The following is a 25842-nucleotide window of genomic DNA, read 5'->3' as shown; positions in this document are numbered from 1 at the left end:
AAGGAAAATCTTCTTCGTCAGGGTCCATTGCTGCATCCAAACCTTCACAGATTGAATCTTTCAGCATGGCTTCTGAGGCCGAGATACTAAAGGCAAGAGGTCTCTCAGATGGAGTAATTCATACTCTCCAGAACAGTAGAAAACCCATAACAAATGCCATTTATGCCAAAATCTGGAAGAGGTTTTCATCATGGTATCTTCCAGACATTCCTGATCCATTTCATCCAAATATTGCCAAAATTCTGGACTTCTTGCAAAAGGGTCTAGAGTTGGGTCTTAAGCCTAACACCTTAACCCTGCTGTTCTGTTCGGTCTGGGGAGACCTATTTTGAACTTTGGTATTTTTTGGGGTGTTCAAGATGCGGTTCTGAAACTTGTGGTTGATTGACTTAAATGAGGATGGGTCGGTCGGCCACGGGTTTCAGAGCCGCATCTTGAATATTTTAAAGAATATTGAAGTTCAAAGTCGGTCATTTTTGACCAACAGAACAGCAGGGTTAAAGGTACAAATTTCAGCACTTGGCTCCTATTTCGATCAGGATCTAGCCAAACATCGGTGGATCAGGCGCTTTGTTACTTCAGCAACTAGAATCCGTCCCAGAGTTCTCAACAATACTCCTCCTTGGGACCTTAATCTGGTCCTTAAGAGTCTAACTCGAGATCCTTTTGAGCCTTTATCTCAGATTTCATTAAAGGTTCTTACCCTAAAAACGGTCTTTTTAGTGGCTATTACCTCGGCCAGACGGATAGGAGAACTACATGCCCTATCCATACAAGAGCCTTACTTAAGGGTAACATCTGATAGTATAATCCTGCGTCTAGATCCTACTTTCCTACCTAAAGTAACATCAGACTTTCATAGAGGTCAGGACATAGTGTTGCCCTCATTCTACCCAGATCCTTCTAATGTGAAGGAAGAGTCCTTCCACACTCTGGATGTCCGCAGAGTGGTGTTACATTATCTTTCACAAACAGAGAGTTGGAGGATTGACCAAAATCTCTTCATTCAACTCTCCGAGAAGAACAAAGGCAGAAAGGCTACGAAAAATACTATCGCCAACTGGATTAAACAAGCCATATCTCTGGCATACTCATCCCAGAATCTACCACCTCCTCCATCACTGAAGGCCCATTCTACACGGTCGGTGTCAACATCATGGGCAGAGAGGGGTGACGCTTCTACGGAGCAGATTTGCAGAGCTGCCACCTGGTCATCAGTATATACGTTCACCAGGCACTACAGGCTTGATTTCAACCGGGATTTAACTTTCGGCAGAACAGTTCTGCAGGCGGTTGTCCCCCCCTAGAAATTATTTGTTGGTACTACTCCAGTACCGCTGTCGTGGAAGGTGACTGGAGAAAATAGAATTATTCTTACCGTTAATTCGGTTTCTAGGAACCTTCCACGACAGCACTAATTTCCCTCCCTATCTGATGATTTTATTGGATGATTCCTGCACTTAAGTGGTAACTATACATACTACTGTGTCCAGAAAAAACACTGGAGGTGGCAGGAAGGGGAGGGTATTTAACCTCTTTGTGTTTCCTGTCCCCCATTAGGGCGGGGAGACATCCTCCAGTACCGCTGTCGTGGAAGGTTCCTAGAAACCGAATTAACGGTAAGAATAATTCTATTTTTCAAGCTCTACTTTCTGCAATGGAGGGGGTAAACTAAAAAAATAAAAACTACATTTTACTCAGCTCTGCAGTCACTATTCCATGATGTGGCCAGTTTAACATGCTCAAATTGGTTAAAGGTCGTCTTTAAGGACCATTTACACTGCACGATGAACGTTAACTGTTCCTAGGAATGCTTGTTTCACGCAGTCTAAACAGGCTGCCGATCACCTCACAAATGAGCAAAATGCTTGTTCGTCAGGTGAAATGATCTTTTGTGCTGCACCAAGTCATCGTTCTCAGGAGCGCATTCTTCTGTTTAAACAGGACCTGCACTGCTGAAAACAACGTCAACCAATGTACACAAAACATATTACATTACGTTACAGATTGTTCAGCGCGGTCTGATTTTGTTAACAGGCTATTCAAGTGACTGTCAATTTCTTTATTTTGTAATATTTTTGTTTTTTATAAAGTTTAATAATCAGAGTAAACAAAAGGCACTTATATGATATGAAGCAGAGTAGAAAATCAGTGGAGCTGGAGAACATTAAACTTTAAGGCCACATTCACACGTTCCTTTTTATCCTGCGGGTTCTCCCGCAGCGGATTTGATAAATCTGCAGGGCAAACCCGCTGCGGTTATCCCTGCAGATTTATCGCGGTTTGTCCTGCGGGTTCCGCTGCGGGATTTACCCCTACTATTGATGCTGCATATGCAGCAATATGCAGCATCAATAGTAGTGTTAAAAATAATAAAATGATTATATACTCACCCTCTGACGTCCCGATCTCCCCGGCGCTGCAGGCGGCGGTCCGGTTCCAAAGATGCTGTGCGACCAAGACCTTCAGTGACGTCACGGTCATGTGACCACGACGTCACCGAAGGTCCTGGTCGCATAGCAAACCTGAGACCGGACGGCCGCGTGCAGCGCTGAGACTTCAGAGGTGAGTATATCATGATTTTTTATTTTAATTCTTTTTTTTTTTTTTATACAAATTTGTTTCCTGGGGCCTGGAGGAGAGTCTCCTCTCCTCCACCCCGGGTATAACCCGCACATTATCCGCATTACTTCCCGCATGGTGTGCACAGCCCCATGCGGGAAGTAAGCGGATCAATGCATTTCTATGGGTGCAGAATCGCTGCGATTCTGCACAAAGAAGTGACATGGTCCTTATTTTTTTCCGCAGCAATTCTGCGCGTTTTTTTTCGGGTTTTTCCGCATCATGTGCACTGCGGTTTCTGTTTTCCATAGGGTAACATTGTAGTGTACCCTGCATGGAAAACAGCTGCGGACCCGCAGCGGCAAAATCGCCGCGGTTCCGCAGTAAAAACCGCATAGTGTGAACATGGTCTAACTTATGGGACATATTTCCCTCTAGTGGCACCGAAACAAAATGCATGCTAAATCAATAAAAAACTGAAGTTTACAGTCATTCCCCATAAGATCGTTACCCCTGATGCTATAGTAAATCAAACTCCATCCTCTTAGTCATTTAAAATTTTGTTATATAACCACAGAAAAACAGAAGCTAGGACGTAAACACCTAAGGGATAGGGGAAATGGTACAGCAATCCGAAAAGCCCAGAAATAATCCCACAGAGCCCAAATAACATGATATCGGTCCACCTTTGCATACAGTAAGGGTATATGCACACGTCAGGATTTCTTGCAGAAATTTTCCTGACAAAAACCGTACATGTCTGCCAGAAATCCGCATGCGTTTTTACCGTGTTTTCCACACGTTTTTGGTGCGTTTTTTCCAAATGCATAGAAGAGCGGGAAAAACGCAGAAAATCCGCAAAATTAATGAACATGCTGCTTTTTTTTTACCGCAATGCGTTTTTTTCGCAGTAAAAAACGCATCATGTGCACAAAAATTGCAGAATGCTTATGTCTGCGGTTTCTAATACGGTTTTATCGCGAAAAAAAACCGCGAAATAACCTGAACGTGTGCATGTACCCTAAAGCTGTCATTTATTCCATTCTGCGACTACCAGCAGTTCTATTCCATAAGCAATGATAAGAGGGAGGATTGGATCGTTTCCATTGAAAAGTGATCAAACACCTAGCTGCAGTTAATATATGCAATAATAATTTAGATGAGTTCTTTCCCATCCCTCTAGAAGAAACATTTACTCATAGCAGATTACAGGCTCCAGACTAACTTCCACTTTTGTATTAAAACTTTCACTAACTCTGAGAAAGCAGCCACCCCTGGGCAGGACCAAAAGATGTGATATTAAGATCCGACTGCTGAACCTCAGCACCAGCATGTGGTCGGGAACTGGGAGTTCAGGTTATGGAGGACCTCTGGGGTATGATGCCAGAACATCAAAATCTTAGTGATTCTCTTTATAGAGGATTTGGCCGCCTTGTCCCAGACACTGAGAGGACAACTCCCTCCCAAGGAGAGACTCCCATTTAATCATATAGGAGGGCATCTACCTCGGGGGAGTTTATTATCCTATAGATATCAGATATCAAGCCTTTAGTTGACGGGCCTCTTCTACATAACCTCTCAAACTTAATTGGTTGAGAGACAGTCATTGACCATATAGTAAAAACGCTTGGTGTTTAATCTGCATAAATTGGAAGAATTCAGTTACTTATGGAGAACTTAGATTTAATAAAATCAAATGAGAAAATGTTTGTGTCGCTATAAATCAAGACTGTATCTAAAAACCATTCACAATTTTCAAGGTTTCCAACTTGTCTGAATAAACCTTAATGGGACTGAAGAGATTAGTTAGGTTGCCAGAAGATGCTGCGCTCCACCACACCGTGCTGTAAACGATGAGACTGATTTGCTACAGAAATGATGATCTACGGACCATCTGCATCTCCCAGTGTGACGGAGATTAATACCCTAACTACAGGAGTATTCCCAACTCAATGGCTTGATACCAGCTCTGGAAGTAGAGTATGCATTTTTGTGGGAAATGAAGAGACCCCCTTTAAAAGTGCTATAAATCTCCTACTTAGGGATACCCCTTCAACTGAACCCTAATAAAAGCCAAAATGCTACAGGTCAGCTAGAATAGAGAAACATGCACACAATTTTCTAAAACTTAGCACTGCTTGGCTATGTCGGTCATTCTCCAATGCAGCATTAAGGTACGACTGTTGCTCCATGCAGCTAAGCCTTAGGCTACGTCCACATTTGCGTTCTGCCGGGCTGCGTCGGGCGCAGCCGCGGCGACGCATGCGTCATGCGCCCCTATATTTAACCCCTTCATGACCCAGCCTATTTTGACCTTAAAGACCTTGCCGTTTTTTGCAATTCTGACCAGTGTCCCTTTATGAGGTAATAACTCAGGAACGCTTCAATGGATCTTAGCGGTTCTGAGATTGTTTTTTCGTGACATATTGGGCTTCATGTTAGTGGTAAATTTAGGTCAATAAATTCTGCGTTTATTTGTGATAAAAACGGAAATTTGGCGAAAATTTTGAAAATTTCGCAATTTTCACATTTTGAATTTTTGTTCTGTTAAACCAGAGAGTTATGTGACACAAAATAGTTAATAAATAACATTTCCCACACGTCTACTTTACATCAGCACAATTTTGGAAACAAAATTTTTTTTTGCTAGGAAGTTATAAGGGTTAAAATTTGACCAGCGATTTCTCATTTTTACAACGAAATTTACAAAACCATTTTTTTTAGGGACCACCTCACATTTGAAGTCAGTTTGAGGGGTCTATATGGCTGAAAATACCCAAAAGTGACACCATTCTAAAAACTGCACCCCTCAAGGTGCACAAAACCACATTCAAGAAGTTTATTAACCCTTCAGGTGCTTCACAGCAGCAGAAGCAACATGGAAGGAAAAAATGAACATTTAACTTTTTAGTCACAAAAATGATTTTTCAGCAACAATTTTTTTATTTTCCCAATGGTAAAAGGAGAAACTGAACAACGAAAGTTGTTGTCCAGTTTCTCCTGAGTATGCTGGTACCCCATATGTGGGGGTAAACCACTGTTTGGGCACACGTCGGGGCTCGGAAGTGAGGGAGCACCATTTGACTTTTTGAATACAAGATTGGCTGGAATCAATGGTGGCGCCATGTTGCGTTTGGAGACCCCCTGATGTGCCTAAACAGTGGAAACCCCTCAATTCTAACTCCAACACACCCCTAACCCTTATCCCAACTGTAGCCGTAACCCTAATCATACCCCTAACCCCAACACACCCCTAACCCCAACACACCCCTAACCACAACCCTAATTCCAACCCAACCCTAACCCTAAGGCTATGTGCCCACGTTGCGGATTCGAATGAGATTTTTCAGCACCATTTTTGAAAAATCCACGGGTAAAAGGCACTGCGTTTTACCTGCGGATTTACCGCGGATTGCCAGTGTTCTTTGTGCGGATTTCACCTGCGGATTCCTATTGAGGAACAGGTGTAAAACGCTGTGGAATCCGCACAAAGAACATGCTGCGGAAAATACAACGCAGCGTTTCCGCGTGGTATTTTCCGCACCATGGGCACAGCGGATTTGGTTTTCCATATGTTTACATGGTACTGTAAACCTGATGGAACTCTGCTGCGGATCCGCAGCCAAATCCGCACCGTGTGCACATAGCCTAATTCTAAAGGTATGTGCACACGCTGCGGATCCGCAGCAGTTTCCCATGAGTTTACAGTTCAATGTAAACCTATGGGAAACAAAAACCACTGTACACATGCTGCGGAAAAACTGCACGGAAACGCAGCGGTTTACATTCCGCAGCATGTCACTTCTTTCTGCGGATTCCGCAGCGGTTTTACAACTGCTCCAATAGAAAATCGCAGTTGTAAAACCGCAGTGAAATGCACAGAAAAACCGCGGTAAATCCACAGCGGTTTAGCACTGCGGATTTATCAAATCCTCTGCGGAAAAATCCGCAGAGGACCAGAATACGTGTGCACATCCCGAACCCTAACCCTACCCCTAACCTCACCCCTAACCTCACCCCTAACCCTACCCCTAACCCTAACCCCTAACCCTAGTTCTTACCCCAACCTTAGTGGAAAAAAAAAAATTCTTTATTTTTTTTATTGTCCCTACCTATGGGGGTGACAAAGGGGGGGGGGGGTCATTTACTATTTTTTTTTTATTTTGATCACTGAGATATAACCCGCAGATTCGGCGGGCGCACTGCACATGCGCCCGCCATTTTGGACGATGGCGGCGCCCAGGAAAGAAGACGGACGGACCCCGGGAGGCTAGGTAAGTATAAGGGGGGGGAGGCGTCGTAGCACGGGGGGGTGGATCGGAGCATGGGGGGGTGGATCGGAACACGGGGGGTGGATTGGAGCACGGGGTGGGGGATCGCTGTGCTGGGGGGTGGATTGGAGCACGGGGTGGGGGATCGCTGTGCTGGGGGGTGGATTGGAGCACGGGGTGGGGGATCGCTGTGCTGGGGGGTGGATTGGAGCACGGGGTGGGGGATCGCTGTGCTGGGGGGTGGATTGGAGCACGGGGGGGGATCGCTGTGCGGGGGGGTGATCGGAGTGCTGGGGGGTTTGATTGGAGCACGGGGGGTGTGATTGGAGCACGGGGGGAGCGGACAGGAGGACGGGGGAGCGGAGCACAGGACGGAGGGGAGCGGAGCACAGATCGGAGGGCTGGGGGGGGCGATCGGTGGGGTGGGGGCACATAAGTGTTTCCAGCCATGGCCGATGATATTGCAGCATCGGCCATGGCTGGATTGTAATATTTCACCAGTTTTTTAGGTGAAATATTACAAATCGCTCTGATTGGCAGTTTCACTTTCAACAGCCAATCAGAGCGATCGTAGCCACGGGGGGGGGGGGGGGGGGGGGGTGAAGCCACCCCCCCCCCCCCCTGGGCTAAACTACCACTCCCCCTGTCCCTGCAGATCGGGTGAAATGGGAGTTAACCCTTTCACCCGATCTGCAGGGACGCGATCTTTCCATGACGCCACATAGGCGTCATGGGTCGGATTGGCACAGACTTTCATGACGCCTACGTGGCGTCATGGGTCGGGAAGGGGTTAACATGGGGGCGCATTGACATGCGTTGCATTGCGTTTTGTGACGCATGCGTCTTTTTTGGCGCACGCGTCAGGGCGCAGAGGAGCGCAGCAAGTTGAATTTTTTTTACGTCCAAAATCATGCCAAAAAAGGACGCATGCGTCACAAAACAATGCGTTTTGCATGCGTTTTGGTTTGCCTTGTGCGTTGCCGACGCAGCACCGCACAACGCAAATGTGAACGTAGCCTTAGAGAGGAAGGAGGCGGCATTGGGACACCGTTTTAGTTATCAGTGGGGGTCCCGGTGGTCATAGGTAATTTTATCTTGCGGAAAGGTAATAAATGTTTCATGGGACAACCCTGTTAACAGATGTCCTGGTTAGGTGCAGAGGATGATTGCGTGTTTATATGCTCCTCACTGAAGTAGAAATGTGCCCACCGATTTGTCACATTTGGAGGTCTTGGAACATCTCTTATTGACTGGCGAAGCAATGAACATTATGGAACGTACTTCTGTCCCATAGGTTACTGGAGGCTGTTGGGGGCAAGAATGGGCCATGATCTTTCATCCATACACTTGCACTTTCTTTCCTCCAGGGGTTACCAGCGTAATTGCATGGTAGGGTAATAAAATACAAAGTATGATCAGCCTGGAAGGAGATGGATTTTCCATTTCTGAGACTTAATGAGACTGTAAGTACATAGGATGGCCAATACAAGGCCCGTACACTGTCCTCCGCAATACTCCCTGCCGAGCATCACACCAATGGGCTTTAATTGATGTCTGTTTAGCGATCAGCTGTCATGTGCAGAGAAAGATGTGGGCTCAGCGCCGGATCCTGCATCAAAGGCACCTATACATCCAAGGTTGTGATGGGTTTAAAGACGTTATCCACTACCCAAACAAACTTCATTTTTTTTTTTTATTCATTAATCTTGCTAGTATGTTCCATACTCTTAAATATATAAATATATCTCAAGGCACGGTGCACATAGCAATTGTACATGGGAGGAGAGAATATATATCTATATCTATCTCTCTATAACCACCAATGTGCACCAATGGAAGGTGTATTGGACAAATCGGGAAAACATAGAAAAAACGAAGAAAAAAACGAAACAGTCCAAAAATGCGGTATAAATTATAATATTTATTAAAATATATATAATATAGTGTAACAGTGGGAAAAAATACCATAAAAAGCACAACACCAGGGACATGTAAATGGCAGCACTAAAAATAAGTTAAATATATAACCAGTGTAAGAACAACATATATGTGCATACCTGTGTCAATAAGCCATAGAATATATAGCAAGCAGATTTACCAAATGAATATTATAAAGTGCATGTGCAAATTTAATTAATTGGTGGCAAAAAGGAGACCGAATAGAGATGCTGATAATAAATATTGGTGCAATCTATTGGCGCTAAATCCGGCCGGTATATAGTATAATAGTCATAGTGACCAGTGAGCTATAAAGCACCCAGCGGGCAAGCAAACAAAAAAAAAAAAAAAAAAAAAAAAAATTGCCCAAAAAAACAAAATAAAAATCGGAGTAGAGGTCAAAAAGAAGCCACCTGGTATTACCTGCTGAATGGGATGAACGTCCCTGGGATGTGCCGAAGCCCGACGCGCGTTTCGGCGTCTGCCTTCGTTTTTTTTTTATGTTTGCTTGCCCGCTGGGTGCTTTATAGCTCACTCAAAGCGGGGGATCTGCCAGCTGACGTACTATTCCGTCAGCTGGCAGAAAGGGGTTATTTGCCTTAAGGGCTCACTAGACAATACTGTATACACGATGGTTACACATATACAATGGTCAGATATGCAAATACAGATTGTGGTAGGGCAAAAGATGTAAACAGAATTCAATTACCGGGTGATGTTAGATCATGGGTGCACTGGGCTGCAAAGGGGCATGGGTTGCCAGCTGGCTGCTAGGTTCTTCATAGCACATTACTCGATGCTGCCCCCACTTTAAGTGTATTGCATACATAACAGAGAGAGACCACATGGTCATACACTAGACTAGACTTTATCCCCTTTGGGTCCCTTCCTCTTGCCCTCTGGGCTGAACCTAAATTCCCTCCCTTTGCCTCTGTATCTAAAACCTCCAAAATATCATAACTTTCTTGCTGGTTCTAGTTTGGCGGTTCTGGCACCATCTGATCCAGCCAGGCCCCTGCTATGTGTGGAGGCCAAACAAGCCTTCCCTACCTGGATTCTACTAGATGTTCTATGTATATCTATATACCCCTGGGTGCTAGCACGGGTTGAGACCCAGGCGAGTGTTCACCATGTTCTGGGGATCTCGGAAATGTACACGATCTATGTCTCTGATGTACAGTATCTCCATAACGCCTTATGCAATAATGTTTCTAGAATGTTCTTTTTTGCAGCTTCAGCATGACTGTATATTGCAAGCCGGCCTTTGTCCTGCTCAAAGCTGGTCAAGGTGTTAAATCTGTCATAGCCTTTGAGGCATGGCCCCTCTGCTGCTGCTAGCTGCACACTGAAGGGGGTTTTATAATCCGATGCCACATAGGATACAAACCATTGGCATGAAATTATATCTCCAATACTCATCAGTGTCTATGCCAGTATCCTAAAACAATAGCCTTTCACAGATATTACATTATAGCCCATTAGCTTTTGAAATTCAGATTGCAGCACTTCACTAGCAAAGGTGTTGGCCCCTGCTCTACCGTTGAATCAACCGGTTTGCTTGACTTGCAGTAAGCAGACTAATTGTGTTTTCAGGACACCTGCTCAGGCAAGCGGTCATTCAATCCAGAACATCTACACCCACTATCAGGAGCACAAAAGCATAATGACAACTTCCTTTCATTTCATACATTTCCTGTGTTGGAAAAGGGAAGTATCGGACAAAACAGAGGAAGAAGGATCTCAACAACAATTCAGTATCATGTGATACCTTCTGAGATGTGTGCATAGAAGCTATACATCTAATACAAGTATATTACACAAGGTATTGTTTTGATGAGTTAGGATACGGAGGGTGAAAAAGTAGTGGCAAACCCCTATAAGGCCTTTACTGGCTTGCCAAGCAGTACATTACTCCAGTGCCTGAGATGGAGTGTAAAAAAAAAAAGTGTGGTTTTCTTGAAAATGTAGACTTTTTCCTGTACCACCATTTGAAAAAGGGTCCAACTAGCTCATTAGTAATAACACCAGCACATAGCAGTACCTTCCTCCACTTTACTGGTGTCTTCTTAGGTCTCTGACCGTTACTGATCCCACCATGGGAGCATCCTTCTGGTCCACCGAGAGTCGCACTCATCTCGTTAGTCCATAAAACCTTTTGAATTATCTGTCTTCAGATATTTGTTGGCCCAGTCTTGACATTTCAACGTGTCTTGATCGTGATGGCAGGGTTTCAGCTCTGCTTACCTTGGCCATGTCTCTGAACACCTTGTACTTCTAGGCACTCCAGGCAGGTTGTAGTTCTGGAATATGACATCACTAGAACATAATGGGTGTGTCTGTACTTCTCAACACTTTTTTTTTTTTTTTTTTTTTTTTTTCTGTGTGACCATATTGACCATTCGCAACAACTTTTGAGGATTCTGATAAGTTCTCAATTTTGAGTGCTGCAACCCTCTGTAAGCCTTAACAATTTTTGACTTTTCATAGTTAAATCCATTTTGCCTGAGGAAAACAAGCTGACTAATATTTCTGCAAACTTTGATAAAGGGTGGTGATATCCTTAGGCTGCACCCTCTCTCAGTACACAAATACACATCACCTGATCTGCTTCATCCAAAAAGTAAAGCCAAAAAAATGATCTAGAACACATGTTGGGCATAAGTGTGTAGGTGCACATTCACACTGTGGCCATTAGCAAACCTAACCTAAGATAAACACTAAATGAGGAAAGCTCTGTAGTAACTACATAATAATAGTACATGTAAAATAGGATACTTAATTGACAAGCATGAGGGCCATCCCACCACGACGAGGCGTACTCAGTCAGGATGGTCCTATGTGCCAGCAGGCCTCAATAGATGCAGGCAGAGCAAGATGTAGGCCGAGCAGGACCCAGACCTGACCGCCTGTGGAAACCTATGTAGACATGATGCACAGCCAAATACCAGGTGTTACTTACATGTACTGTCACTATTTACTTACTGCTCTGGGTATTTACTCATTTTGTGTTAATATCCGGTTATGTTCCTCTAATAATATTTCATGCTTATGCAGCATGAAGTGGGAAAATATGCATAAAAATGATATGGTCAACATACTAGTAACTATGCACAATAGCCATTTGCGGCCAGAATGATAGTTGAGCTTGAATTTAAAACCCTACTTTGAATTTTAAAGGCAAGTAGTTTAGTGACAGAAAATCTCCTGACAGGTTCCCTTTAGGCAGGATTCATACAGCTATTTTTGGGCTGCGTATGAACTGCAATTCCCAGCCCCCTCAGGTGCCCTCGGCCCTGATCTTTGTAGACTTGACCACACAGCTGAATGCTTCACATGTCTGTGTGGTATGTGTGAACTCCCAATTGTATTTGAAATTGTAAATTGTCTGTATTTCTTTCTTCCTTTTCCATAAAGCTGCCTCAGTCATCACGGAGTCCACCATGAATGGACAGCTGGACTTAAGCGGCAAGCTGATCATTAAAGCTCAGCTTGGGGAGGACATCCGCAGAATTCCCATTCACAATGAGGACATCACTTATGATGAGCTGGTCTTGATGATGCAGAGGGTTTTCCGGGGGAAACTCTTGACGAACGATGAAGTTACCATCAAGTATAAAGATGAAGGCAAGTTATTTTTTTTTTTTTTGAGTAATCTATCAACAGCCTGTTCTTCATGGATGGTCTCCAGAATTTGCCCACATTTGTTTGCTTGCACGTCAGCGACTTTAGGGGAGATCCATGAAAATTGTCAGAGAAACTTTTTGCAATGGCTGCATTGTTGCTGGTTGCTCCAGGGAATATCATCCATTGTAATGCTCTAAATCGCCATTCATGTTCACATTATAATGGGCATGAATAGTACCAGTTTTGTGTGAACAGTTCTCAATGTAACTAGTAATCTCAATAACTACATAGACAGCAGAATCTTTGATGTAACAGTTGGTATATGCTCCAGGTTCATTATCGAGCATGAGCCACTGGGATAAATTTGGCATCTCTTTAGACCCCTTTACAGCACTTCTTGATTGAATTGGCTTTTGCCAGTATTTTGGTGTTCATCTTTGGCATGACAATACACATGACTCCTACCATTCTAATTTGTCACCTTTTCTCTAATATAACATCCAATTGCACTCTTATTAGGGGAGAAAATTCCTTTTCACATTTTGGCGTTAATCAAAATAAATTGTTTAAATGTCCCTTCCCCTTTACATACTACTAGGACAAGCCCTTATCAATTTGACTATTTGCCTCTGGTAAAATAAAAACCCTTCTATTCACCTCCAGTGTCTGTTCCAGCAGTTTTGGCACTTGTGTTCCTGGGGCTCATGTTAGGGTATGTGCACACGTTGCGGATTCTATGCGGATCCACAGCGTTTTTGCAGCGCAGAAACGCTGCAGATCCGCAACTGATTTACAGTACAATGTAAATCAATGAGAAAAAAATGCTGTGCACACTTTGTGGAAAATCCGCTGCAGAAACGCTGCGGTTTAAAAGAAGTAGCATGTCACTACTTTCTTGTGACTCTGCAGCGTTTGTACCCATTCCATTATAGAAAACCACAGGGGTAAAAAACGCAGCAAAAACGCTGCGGAACCGCAGGTGCGTTTTCTGCCAGGAGAGGCAGAATCCGCACCAGAAATTCCTAAGCCTAATCCGCAACGTGTACACATAGCCTTAGGTTGTTGTCACATGAGCCTTGCGCCCAATCGGTGCTGGACTCTGATTTACCCTTAGGACAAGTGAAACTTCAGGCGGTCAGAGCAGCCGTACCCCTCACTTCCTGTTGTTTGATTCGTCTGAAGGTGGGGACATTGAAGCTGGTGCAGATTGGGCGCAGGGCTCGTGTGATGTAACGACGTCACGTGAGTGCTGGAACCACAGTGCCTGGCACAAGACGTGAGTTTGTGTTTTTACTTTAACAAAGACAAACATTCAGATTGTCCTAGAAGTGGACCATCCCTTTAAGCTCTTGCAGTCTGCATTTATCATAGAACAACTGTCATGGGGCCCATAAAGTGTGAGGATATCTTCAGTGTCGTTTTGACATATACCTCAGCTATGCTTTTAGATACTGTTTCACAACATATGACATGTACATATGCATGTCTGTACATGTGCCTCTAACAGCTGCAGGTGAAACTGCGATCCATCCATGGCTGTTTAACATGTTAAATGCCGCTGTCACAAGATCACAGGGCGCCAATGGGTTGGCATGACAACCCGGAGTCTGCAGGATATCCCCGTAGTTGTCATTGCCGATCTGCTGTGAGTGCCGCCCCATGGCCGGTGTGCATAGCATGTGATCAGTTCTGCTACATATAGCAGGGCTGAAGCCTAGTTTACATAGTGAATATTATACATGCATACATACTTTAAAAAAAGAAAAGAGCCCTTCTGCAGGCAGACGCCAGCCGTGACACCTGCGCTGCAGCATGATGACGTGTAATGTGTTTATGATTAATGTGGTTGAGGTTGTCCTGATATTTAACCCCTTCAAGACCTTGTCCTTTTCCATTTTTGCGTTCTCGTTTTTTTGCTCCCCTCCTTCCCAGAGCCATAACTTTTTTTTATTTTTCCATCAATATGGCCATGTGAGGGATTGTTTTTTTGCGGGATAAGTTGTACTTTTGAACAACATCATTGGTTTTACCATGTCGTGTACTAGAAAACGGGGAAAAAATTCCAAGTGCGGTGAAATTGCAAAAAAAGTGCAATCCCACACTTGTTTTTTGTTTGGCTTTTTTGCTAGGTTTACTCAATGCTAAAACTGACCTTCCATTGTGATTCTCAAGGTCAGTACGAGTTCATAGGTTACGTTTTATCTAAGTAGTAAAAAAAATTTCCAAACTTTGCTTAAAGAAAAAAAAAAATTGCGCAACTTTCCAATACCCGTAGCATATCCATTTTTCGTGTTTTGTGGTCGGGTGAGGGCTTTTTTTTTGTGTGCCGAGGTGATGTTTTTAGTGATACCATTTTGGTGTAGATACGTTCTTTTGATCGCCTGTTATTGCATTTTAATGCAATGTCACGGCGACCAAAAAAAAACATAAATTTGGCGTTTCAAATTTTTATCTCGCTACCCTGTTTAGCAATCAGGTTAATGCTTTTTTTTTATTGATCGGACGATTCAGAATGCGGCGATACCAAATATGTGTAGGTTTGATATATATATCTATTTTGAATTGGGCGAAAGGGGGGGGGGGGTGATTTAAACTTTTATTTTCTCCTTTGCCTCATTGAGGGACACAGACCGTGGTGTATGCTGCTGCCACTAGGAGGCTGACACTAAGTGATACAAAGAAAGTGATCTCCTCCCCTGCAGTCAGTATACACCTCCTGCTGGCTTTCGGCTAACCAGTTCTTGCTTCGTGTCTGTGGGAGTCACATGGGTCTAGTTCAGACCCCATCGTTTTTATTTTATTTTTTACTTTTCTGTAAATTTTTATTTTTTAATTAACGGAGTGAAGGGGGCGACAGACGGTTCCTCTCCACCTCCCTAACGAAAGAACGGTGGATTGAGGGTTATTGCTTTATCCCTGCACCGTCCACGCTGCAATACCTGACCTGCAGCAGAACAGCACAGTGCGTGCTTTTCTTGGTACTGTAACCCAGTCATCCGAGGCGGCTCCATGCCGGGACGCGCACCAATGGTGAGTGGATCCAGTCGGCGATGGGCCCCTGCAGTGGCTCCCTGTGGCCACCTCCCTAAGGTAACACTCCGGCCGGTTGCAAAAATTTACCCTCCGGCTTCGGCCGATGTCTAGGCCGCATCCCGGAAGTCGTGCCCGCACTATGGTGCGCTAAGGCGGCTCCGCCCATCTTTTCCGGCGTTTGCTGTCTGGTATGGGAGCGTTCGCTTTTCTCGGCCCAATTCCCCCCTATTTTGGTATTGTTCCCGCCGGCTGCAGAAATTTAGGCCCCGGCTTGGGCCTATTCATGGAAGTCATGAGACTCCGCCCACATCACATCTGTGGCTCCGTCCCCGAAATGGCTCCTCTCGCTCTCTGCGAGACTTTATCACCTCTGCAACTCCCGGTGGCCATCTTGGTCCACCCGGCCGGCAGGGGCGATGGTCTTTTGCATTAAAGGGGCACAACGACTCTGCAGCCAGGTAAGGAAGTACTGCCCTCTTCCCTCCTGTACTTACATGAATGACCCGTATTATTCGCCGGTCTTAATGGAGGTACATGACCAGTATTTCCTGGTCTTAGAGGCACATGACCAGTGTTCCCTGGGTTTAAAGGCACATGATCAAGATTCCCTTGTCTAAAAGGCACATGACCAGCATTTCCTGGTCTTTAAAGACATTTGACTAGCATTCCCTGGTCTTAAAGGCAAATTACTAGTATTCCCTTGTCTTAAAGGCACATGACCAGTCGGAAGCTGGTCACCCTAAATGAACTCGGGAACCCTCTGCCGCCGATCCCAGCTTATCCCAGAGTACCTAGTTCCCCTGAGTGGGCTTCATCACTGCCACATCCCATGGCTCCTCTTATCAAGAGATTGAAGCTCTCCGTGAACCCTTTGTGGCTCTGAGTGCTCGCAGGACCGGTATACATGTTTCCTCTTCTACATGGGAGCCGTCGGCTAGCAGGGGCCGCGAGTATTCTAGAAACGTACAGGCGTCTAGAAAATGGAAGCTTCATTTCCTGATCTTCCTCACCAGTGATTTGCTGAGAACAAGACTCTGATATGGATCGGATACTGCCTTGGATCTGGACTCGCCAGAGCTTCAGAAAAGCATTAATTTGCCTATTTATTTCATCAACCAATCTTTGCTTGATCTAGAGTAGAACTGTGGCCCTCATCAATCTACAGTGTCCCTCATAAGGAGACTAAACTCCCTCGCAGAGCACTTGTCGTTCACCCGGACAGGGAGTGTCCGGATAAGCGATTCACTGGACAGAAGCCTCTGCAGGTGTGGAGCCAATATGCAAACACGCGGGGTGTCCGTTTCACGTATACCCTTCCTACGATGTGGGATGCCATGTCTGGTCTGATTCTTGGGGGTGACGGGTCCTTTTAAAGGGCACCGAACTCCCCACACCATCAATAGACGAGCACATGGAGTGTTGCCTCCATGTATACTCTTCTGCAGCCAGGCCTAACACCGGAACCAGTCCTGTCCACCCGGTGACCTGAACTCTGTGGATATACAGTGGCACCCTTTTTTGGCGTCTGAGCACCCCTCTCTGCATCTCCACTATTTAGCAGATGATGCCAGAAGGCAGACAATCCCTCTCTACTTCCCTGTTAAGAGGGTGGTGGATCGAGGGTTCATCATTTTAACTCCGCACTGTCAAAAGAGAGCGGAGGTAGTAAGAGACGGCTTTTCCTGACCTTCTGGATGCAGCCGCCCATTCTGCCACTTGGCAGATTAACCGGGTAGAATCTCCTGTGGTTTGTCTACCAGTATTCCTAAAATTAAAATTACAGCGGACTGTCAGATGGCAAATCTGGTTCATTCCGTCTTGCAGCCTCGGGTTGAGTGGTGTACCCTTCCTTAGCCACCGCATGGGTTGCTAGAACAATGGTCTTCTGGTCGGAGACCTTAACTACTTTGATTCACATCCAGTAACCTTTTCCCAAAGATAGTACAGCTGGTCAATCAAATTTCTTGAGCGGGAGACTAGCTGGTTCACGCCTCTCGGATGCAGCTAGTTGTGCGGCGCTGTCAGGAGCAAATGCGATTACACCCAGAAGGGCATTATAGCTCAGAGTATGGAAACGTACTCTGTGTTCAAAAAGCCTCTGACATCACTCCCTAGGATCATATATTTCCTATAGACCCAACCAGCAGTGGAAGAATTGTCCAGGACTGTCTAGATCTAAGGGATCTTGGTTCCAAAAAGAGGGACCGAAAAGTAAGACCGATCCTGGACCTCAAACTTTTTTTTACCAAGCTGGACAAGGTCCTCCTTCTTCGGATGGAGTTTCTCTGCTCAGCCATTACTTCAACGAAAAAAGGGTGGAGTTTCTGGCATCCACCGACATTCAGGATGCTTACTATTGTCCCCTCTTCAAAAATTCCTAAGTCACGACCTTGTCCTTCGGCCTTGCTACCGCATCCTGATTGTTCGCAAGGGTCATGGCGGCTGTCATGTTCCTCTTTCAACCTAGAGTCGTGGTCGTCCTGCCCTATCCAGTCGACTTTCTAGCCGCTCTTCCAGGACTACGCTGAGTCGTCTATATAAATTGCTATTCTCTCTCTCGTCTATATAAATTGCTATTCTCTCTCTCTCTCTCTCTCCTCTCTCGTCTATATAAATTGCTTCTCTCTCCCTCTCCCTCTTCTAGACAGCTTTTTCCTCTTTTCCAGCCCAGCAGATATCCTTTTTGAGGATGATCCTGCACACTTCCAAAGGGTTGGTATTTCTCCCTTGAGACAAGGCCGTGGCCCTTCAACTCAGAACTCGCTTACTTGATCACTCATTCCATTCGATTTGCTGGGAGGGTCATGAGGAAAAATGGTGACCGCATTGTTTCCTTCGCTCTGCACGTTTTCTGTAGGTCAAACAGGCTTTCAGAGGGTAGTCTCTGAGCTTCTTCCTCATCCAGGGGACTTCCTTCCGGTTCAATGATTATTAGTGACTTTCGATGCCAGCCTTCTTCTCCCAATCTTTGTTATGGGGATCTGAACGATACGACTAGTCCTACAGCAGGTCCTCTGCCTTCTGGCGAGTCACCCCATCCGAATTCAATTGGATAATGCCGCGGCTGGGTCATATGTCAATCATCTAGAAGGTACCCACGGTCAAGCATCATGGACAAGGTACCTCACATTCTCTGATGGTCCGAGATCCATCATTCGGTGATCTCTGCAGTACACATCCCAGGAGTAGATCTCTGGGTGGTAGACTTTTTCAGCCATCAGGGTCCCGCCTCAAGTGAGTGAGAACTTCACCCAGAAGTCTTCCATCAGATCTGCCTTCACTGGGGCACTCCAGATGTAGATCGGATGGTGTCCAGACTGAACGCCAATGTACTCATGTTCATGGTTCGGCCTCAAGATCCAAAAGCCATTGCAGTGAATGCTCTGGTTCTTCCTTTGTTCCTTATGAAGAACGTGAAAGCGATCATAGAAACAGAGGTCATGAGTTCACTTAAGGGGCTAAAGAATAGGACCTCTTATGTTTCTACTGAGAAGCTGGATTCAAGAACTGACAAGGACTTGGAAGATGCGGAATTACAAGGATTTTATTCAGATGTCTCTTCATCTTCCTCCTCAGATCATAATGAAGGCTGTCCATGTGTCCTGGCAGAAGACACACATTAGTTAGGGCTACACTGAAAATTGAGGACGTGAGCCCAGAACCATACAGGATGTTATGTTTGGAGGTGAGAAAGCAGAAATGCTTTCTGGTTCATAAGAGCGTATCCTCTAAATAAGGAATGAAGGAAGCCTGATAAGAGGCTTAATTCCAAAAGTAGTTAAGAGGAAAATACTCCTTTGAAACTGATAGATGTGAGCATTGGGGAAAGGCCCCCCAAAATTGATGCTGTCACTTCACATATCCCCCAAATTGGCTTTGCTAAAGGCCCCCCTGGATGAAAAGGCAGAAGGTTTCCTCAAAATGGCATGGGAGTAGGGGGGCAGCAGCATTTAAGCCAAATATGGCAAAAACATGCACAGCAAGATATTTGATTGTATGGTCAGTTCAACCGCATTCTTAGATTAAAAATGTCTGCTGGATCAGATCTTATTAATTTTATGACCATTTTGCCCTAGTCCTTTCTGAGGTACTGGAAAAGGCAGCAGATACCAGGAAAGGGTTCCCCCTTATTTCCTTTCAGAGGAAGCGCTTTTGTCCTTCTGAAAGACTGCTTGTGTCCACAAAGACCAGAGATCCAAGATGGAATGCCCCAAAATCTAAGGGGAAAGGCTTTCATTATGACTCCTTCCACTCTGTTCCACCAAAAAGACCTGGAAGACAATGACACCAGGCCCCCATTTAGGTGGAAGGGTAAAGGGTTTTCTTCCTGTCTGGGTAGAAATTTCAAAAAGCAAAATGTGAGGATAATGATGGGGGTGCGTCTTATAGTTGGAATGCAGGCTTACCGGCAGTGGTGTGGCGGCAGCAGAGATGCGGGGGCGGCAGCAGAGATGCGGGGATGATGAGGCGCAGTGAGCAGTATGGCGTGAGCGGGGTCCCTTCCACAGGTGAGGTGACGCAGCGGCCCGGTATCCAAGGTAAGCAGCAGAGCTGGGCGAATCATGGCTTTATCGTTGGTGGCGGCTATCTTCCTGAGGCCGCGCGTGCGCAGATGGAATGCTCTGCTTCCCGGGGCTTCAGGAAAATGGCCGCGGGAGGCCGCGCGTGCGCAGATGGAGATCGCGGCTGCCATTTTCCTGAAGCCGAGATCTAAATCTACCAACTTTGCTTCAGGAAAATGGCCACCGCGATCTCCATCTGCGCACACGCGCGGCCATTTTCCTGCAGCCCGGGAAGCAGAGCACTTCATCTGCGCACGCGCGGCCTCAGGAAGATGGCCGCCGCCACCGATAAAGCCATGATTCACCCGGTTCTGCTGCTTACCGTGGCTACCTTTTTTTGAGAAAAAAGTTTTTTACTAATGAAATAAAAGTAAAACTCATGCAGTATGTGTGTTTGTGTGTATGTATGTATGTATGTACAGTGGGGCAAAAAAGTATTTAGTCAGTCAGCAATAGTGCAAGTTCCACCACTTAAAAAGATGAGATGCGTCTGTAATTTACATCATAGGTAGACCTCAACTATGGGAGACAAACTGAGAAAAAAAAATCCAGAAAATCACATTGTCTGTTTTTTTATCATTTTTTTTTGCATATTATGGTGGAAAATAAGTATTTGGTCAGAAACAAACAATCAAGATTTCTGGCTCTCACAGACCTGTAACTTCTTCTTTAAGAGTCTCCTCTTTCCTCCACTCATTACCTGTAGTAATGGCACCTGTTTAAACTTGTTATCAGCATTAAAAGACACCTGTGCACACCCTCAAACAGTCTGACTCCAAACTCCACTATGGTGAAGACCAAAGAGCTGTCAAAGGACACCAGAAACAAAATTGTAGCCCTGCACCAGGCTGGGAAGACTGAATCTGCAATAGCCAACCAGCTTGGAGTGAAGAAATCAACAGTGGGAGCAATAATTAGAAAATGGAAGACATACAAGACCACTGATAATCTCCCTCGATCTGGGGCTCCACACAAAATCCCACCCCGTGGGGTCAGAATGATCACAAGAACGGTGAGCAAAAATCCCAGAACCACGTGGGGGGACCTAGTGAATGAACTGCAGAGAGCTGGGACCAATGTAACAAGGCCTACCATAAGTAACACACTACGCCACCATGGACTCAGATCCTGCAGTGCCAGACGTGTACCACTGCTTAAGCCAGTACATGTCCGGACCCGTCTGAAGTTTGCTAGAGAGCATTTGGATGATCCAGAGGAGTTTTGGGAGACTGTCCTATGGTCTGATGAAACCAAACTGGAACTGTTTGGTAGAAACACAACTTGTTGTGTTTGGAGGAAAAAGAATACTGAGTTGCATCCATCAAACACCATATCTACTGTAAAGCATGGTGGTGGAAACATCATGCTTTGGGGCTGTTTCTCTGCAAAGGGGCCAGGACGACTGATCCGGGTACATGAAAGAATGAATGGGGCCATGTATCGTGAGATTTTGAGTGCAAACCTCCTTCCATCAGCAAGGGCATTGAAGATGAAACATGGCTGGGTCTTTCAACATGACAATGATCCAAAGCACACCGCCAGGGCAACGAAGGAGTGGCTTCGTGAGAAGCATTTCAAGGTCCTGGAGTGGCCTAGCCAGTCTCCAGATCTCAACCCTATAGAAAACCTTTGGAGGGAGTTGAAAGTCCGTGTTGCCAAGCGAAAAGCCAAAAACATCACTGCTCTAGAGGAGATCTGCATGGAGGAATGGGCCAACATACCAACAACAGTGTGTGGCAACCTTGTGAAGACTTACAGAAAACGTTTGACCTCTGTCATTGCCAACAAAGGATATATTACAAAGTATTGAGATTAAATTTTGTTTCTGACCAAATACTTATTTTCCACCATAATATGCAAATAAAATGTTAAAAAAACAGACAATGTGATTTTCTGGATTTTTTTTTCTCAGTTTGTCTCCCATAGTTGAGGTCTACCTATGATGTAAATTACAGACGCCTCTCATCTTTTTAAGTGGTGGAACTTGCACTATTGCTGACTGACTAAATACTTTTTTGCCCCACTGTATGTATGTATGTATGTATATATACAGGTCCTTCTCAAAAAATTAGCATATAGTGTTAAATTTCATTATTTACCATAATGTAATGATTACAATTAAACTTTCATATATTATAGATTCATTATCCACCAACTGAAATTTGTCAGGTCTTTTATTGTTTTAATACTGATGATTTTGGCATACAACTCCTGATAACCCAAAAAACCTGTCTCAATAAATTAGCATATCAAGAAAAGGTTCTCTAAACGACCTATTACCCTAATCTTCTGAATCAACTAATTAACTCTAAACACATGCAAAAGATACCTGAGGCTTTTATAAACTCCCTGCCTGGTTCATTACTCAAAACCCCCATCATGGGTAAGACTAGGACCTGACAGATGTCAAGAAGGCCATCATTGACACCCTCAAGCAAGAGGGTAAGACCCAGAAAGAAATTTCTCAACAAATAGACTGTTCCCAGAGTGCTGTATCAAGGCACCTCAATGGTAAGTCTGTTGGAAGGAAACAATGTGGCAGAAAACGCTGTACAACGAGAAGAGGAGACCGGACCCTGAGGAAGATTGTGGAGAAGGACCGATTCCAGACCTTGGGGAACCTGAGGAAGCAGTGGACTGAGTCTGGTGTGGAAACATCCAGAGCCACCGTGCACAGGCGTGTGCAGGAAATGGGCTACAGGTGCCGCATTCCCCAGGTAAAGCCACTTTTGAACCATAAACAGCGGCAGAGGCGCCTGACCTGGGCTACAGAGAAGCAGCACTGGACTGTTGCTAAGTGGTCCCAAGTACTTTTTTCTGATGAAAGCAAATTTTGCATGTCATTCGGAAATCAAGGTGCCAGAGTCTGGAGGAAGACTGGGGAGAAGGAAATGCCAAAATGCCTGAAGTCCAGTGTCAAGTACCCACAGTCAGTGATGGTGTGGGGTGCCATGTCAGCTGCTGGTGTTGGTCCACTGTGTTTCATCAAGGGCAGGGTCAATGCAGCTAGCTATCAGGAGATTTTGGAGCACTTCATGCTTCCATCGGCTGAAATGCTTTATGGAGATGAAAAAACCACTGGTAAATGGTTTACTGACCATGGTATTACTGTGCTCAATTGGCCTGCCAACTCTCCTGACCTGAACCCCATAGAGAATCTGTGGGATATTGTGAAGAGAAAGTTGAGAGACGCAAGACCCAACACTCTGGATGAGCTTAAGGCCGCTATTGAAGCATCCTGGGCCTCCATAACATCTCAGCAGTGTCACTGGCCGATTGCCTCCATGCCACGCCGCATTGAAGCAGTCATTTCTGCCAAAGGATTCCCGACTAAGTATTGAGTGCATAACTGAACATTATTATTTGTTGGTTTTTTTGTTTGTTATTAAAAAACACTTTTATTTGATTGGATGGGTGAAATATGCTAATTTATTGAGACAGGTTTTTTGAGTTATCAGGAGTTGTATGCCAAAATCATCAGTATTAAAACAATAAAAGACCTGACAAATTTCAGTTGGTGGATAATGAATCTATAATATATGAAAGTCTAATTGTAATCATTACATTATGGTACATACATACATACATACATACATACATACATACATACATACATACATACATACTGCATGAGTAGGCAGATTTATATATATATATATACACACACACACACACACACACACACACACACACACACACACACACACACACACACACACACACACACACACACACACACATATATATATATCCATGCTGACCCACAGTGTATATTCTGGGACCATGTTAATATATTTAATCTGTTTGCTTTATTGGCAGGGCTTAAAAGGCCCATGGATCATAGCCCTGTCATTCTGTGTATTGCGATCAGCCACTTCTTTACCTTTAGGATTTAGTCTCTGGAGCTTTGCTTTCTGGCTTCCTTCCTTTACGCCTGGAATAGATTTTTCAGTCCTAATGAACAATTAAATATTGTTAGCAAATAGTGTGCGGGCCAGCATTTTGTCATGCCACATCATCATACAGCGTGGAAATGTAAATAACCAATATTTCCACAGGGTGGAGCTAGCAGGATGTGCAGTCCAGAAATGGAGCCTTGTCTCCGCATTTTCTGCCTCTTGCTTCATTCAGGGGCTTGATTTAACCCTTATGACAGTCCAGTATTGCAGGGTATTTAGCAGTTAATTGCATTGTAAATTGGCAGGACGGACATTACTCAGTGAATGTGTCATTCTGATCTTGGAAATCTAATCTATAATGTTATTTGTAGTTTGCGTTCAAGGGCCACGGCCACTGCTGCAATCTGCTTTTTAGAAGATCCTTTATATGCCCCATTCTGGCCAGGACAACTTGTTACTGTGTTATAGAAATTGTTTTCTTCCGATCTACTAAATAACTTTTGTGCCTATTTTTTTTCCCTACAGATGGAGACCTTATAACGATTTTTGACAGCTCGGACTTATCATTTGCCATACAGTGCAGTAGGATACTGAAGCTGACTCTATTTGGTAGGTGGTCTCTTGTTACAGCTATACTTCACACTTATTCGGAACAAGTTGCAGCCTCGTGTCACATGCTGCTTTTTTTTTCTCTATATTAGATTTTTCATCTGGCTATTCATGAACCCAGTAAGGATTCTTGTATTATCTCCATGTTTAATGTGTTCATAAATACATATAAAAAGATGGCAGCGCTGCACAGAAGAGAAGATGTGAGGAAAGCACGGCAGCATGGTGTTAGAGGATTTAGCCATCTTATAAAGTGATAGCCCTCCTAGTGATCAGCCATCACTTTATGATCAGTGGAGGTCTAATCTTTGAGATTGCTACCAATCCTGGTCATGATGAGGACTAGTATGGGCCAGGTCAGACACATGGGCTTGATTACCACTGTGCAAAGTAAAAGTTAACACGGGGTCTAGCACTAAACTGACACCATGGCCCCTCATTCCCAGGATTGGTTGAGGTCCCAGAGTTTCTGATTGGAATGTGATGGTATAGCCTCAGGTGACGAGAAAGGAAATGGTCTTTTCATTTTCTATATAATTGTTTTATACCGGGACTTTAGCCTTCATATTTGTTGAACAACAACTTGCTGTATTTTAGTTTCTCATGCCTATAGATCACAATGATGCTCACTAGAGGTTCAGCAGTCTGGCTGTGATCCTTCAGCTGAAGACAGAGGCTAGAACTGATGGAGAAACCCTTTTTAAGGAGGTTGTCCCATTGATCAACTGTCCATATGCCCTTTTTGCACCATATATGAGCCATTGCAGAGGTTTTCACATTAGTAGGGTTAGGTCATATAGCAGTTACATGGTGCGACCTTTCTAAATGGCTTCCTCGTATCGTGTATATACTCAAGTATAAGCTGAGTTTTTTTTTAGCACGTTTTTTGTGCTGAAAAAGCGTACCTTGGCTTATACTTATGTGAGGGTCCCAGAAGACGGCGGGGGAGAGTGAGTAGCGGGTCACAAGAGGTGGCTGCTGCAGTAAAAGCCTGTGCCCGCTGCTAAAGAGAAATGAATATTCGCTGCGCTGGCAATAAATATTCGTTTCTCTAATAGCGGGCACAGTAGTCACAGCCATCGGCCTCCTGCAGCTGCAGGGCGAATGTCTGCCACTACTTGAGGGAAGGAATATTCACTGTGCTGCACGCCCAGACGCTTGGAGTGCAGTGAATATTCGTTTCTCTATAGCAGCGGGCACATGTGATCTCCCTGCAGCTTCCCCCAAGATGGAATCCATGTATACCAGGATGGGGATGAGGGGGCCATGCATACCAGCGTGGGGATGAGGGGGGCCATGCATACCAGCGTGGGGATGAGGGGGGCCATGCATACCAGCGTGGGG

General features: G+C 44.8%; 1 protein-coding gene across 2 annotated transcripts in view; it reads left to right on the top strand.

Annotated features, from left to right (window-relative positions):
* The window catches only part of TFG (trafficking from ER to golgi regulator), a 51302-nt gene that overhangs the window by 9054 nt on the left and 16406 nt on the right, over nucleotides 1-25842 (top strand). For both annotated transcript variants that reach the window (XM_069757740.1, XM_069757739.1), the window contains exons 2-3: nucleotides 12186-12395; nucleotides 24415-24498. In XM_069757740.1, coding sequence (XP_069613841.1) covers nucleotides 12212-12395; nucleotides 24415-24498 — 268 coding nt within the window. In that variant the 5' untranslated portion in view covers nucleotides 12186-12211. The remainder of the gene's footprint in view (nucleotides 1-12185; nucleotides 12396-24414; nucleotides 24499-25842) is intronic.

Source organism: Ranitomeya imitator, chromosome 3 (genome assembly GCF_032444005.1).
Source record: "Ranitomeya imitator isolate aRanImi1 chromosome 3, aRanImi1.pri, whole genome shotgun sequence".
Taxonomy (NCBI): domain Eukaryota; kingdom Metazoa; phylum Chordata; class Amphibia; order Anura; family Dendrobatidae; genus Ranitomeya; species Ranitomeya imitator.
This window is presented reverse-complemented; position numbering and strand designations above follow the sequence as displayed.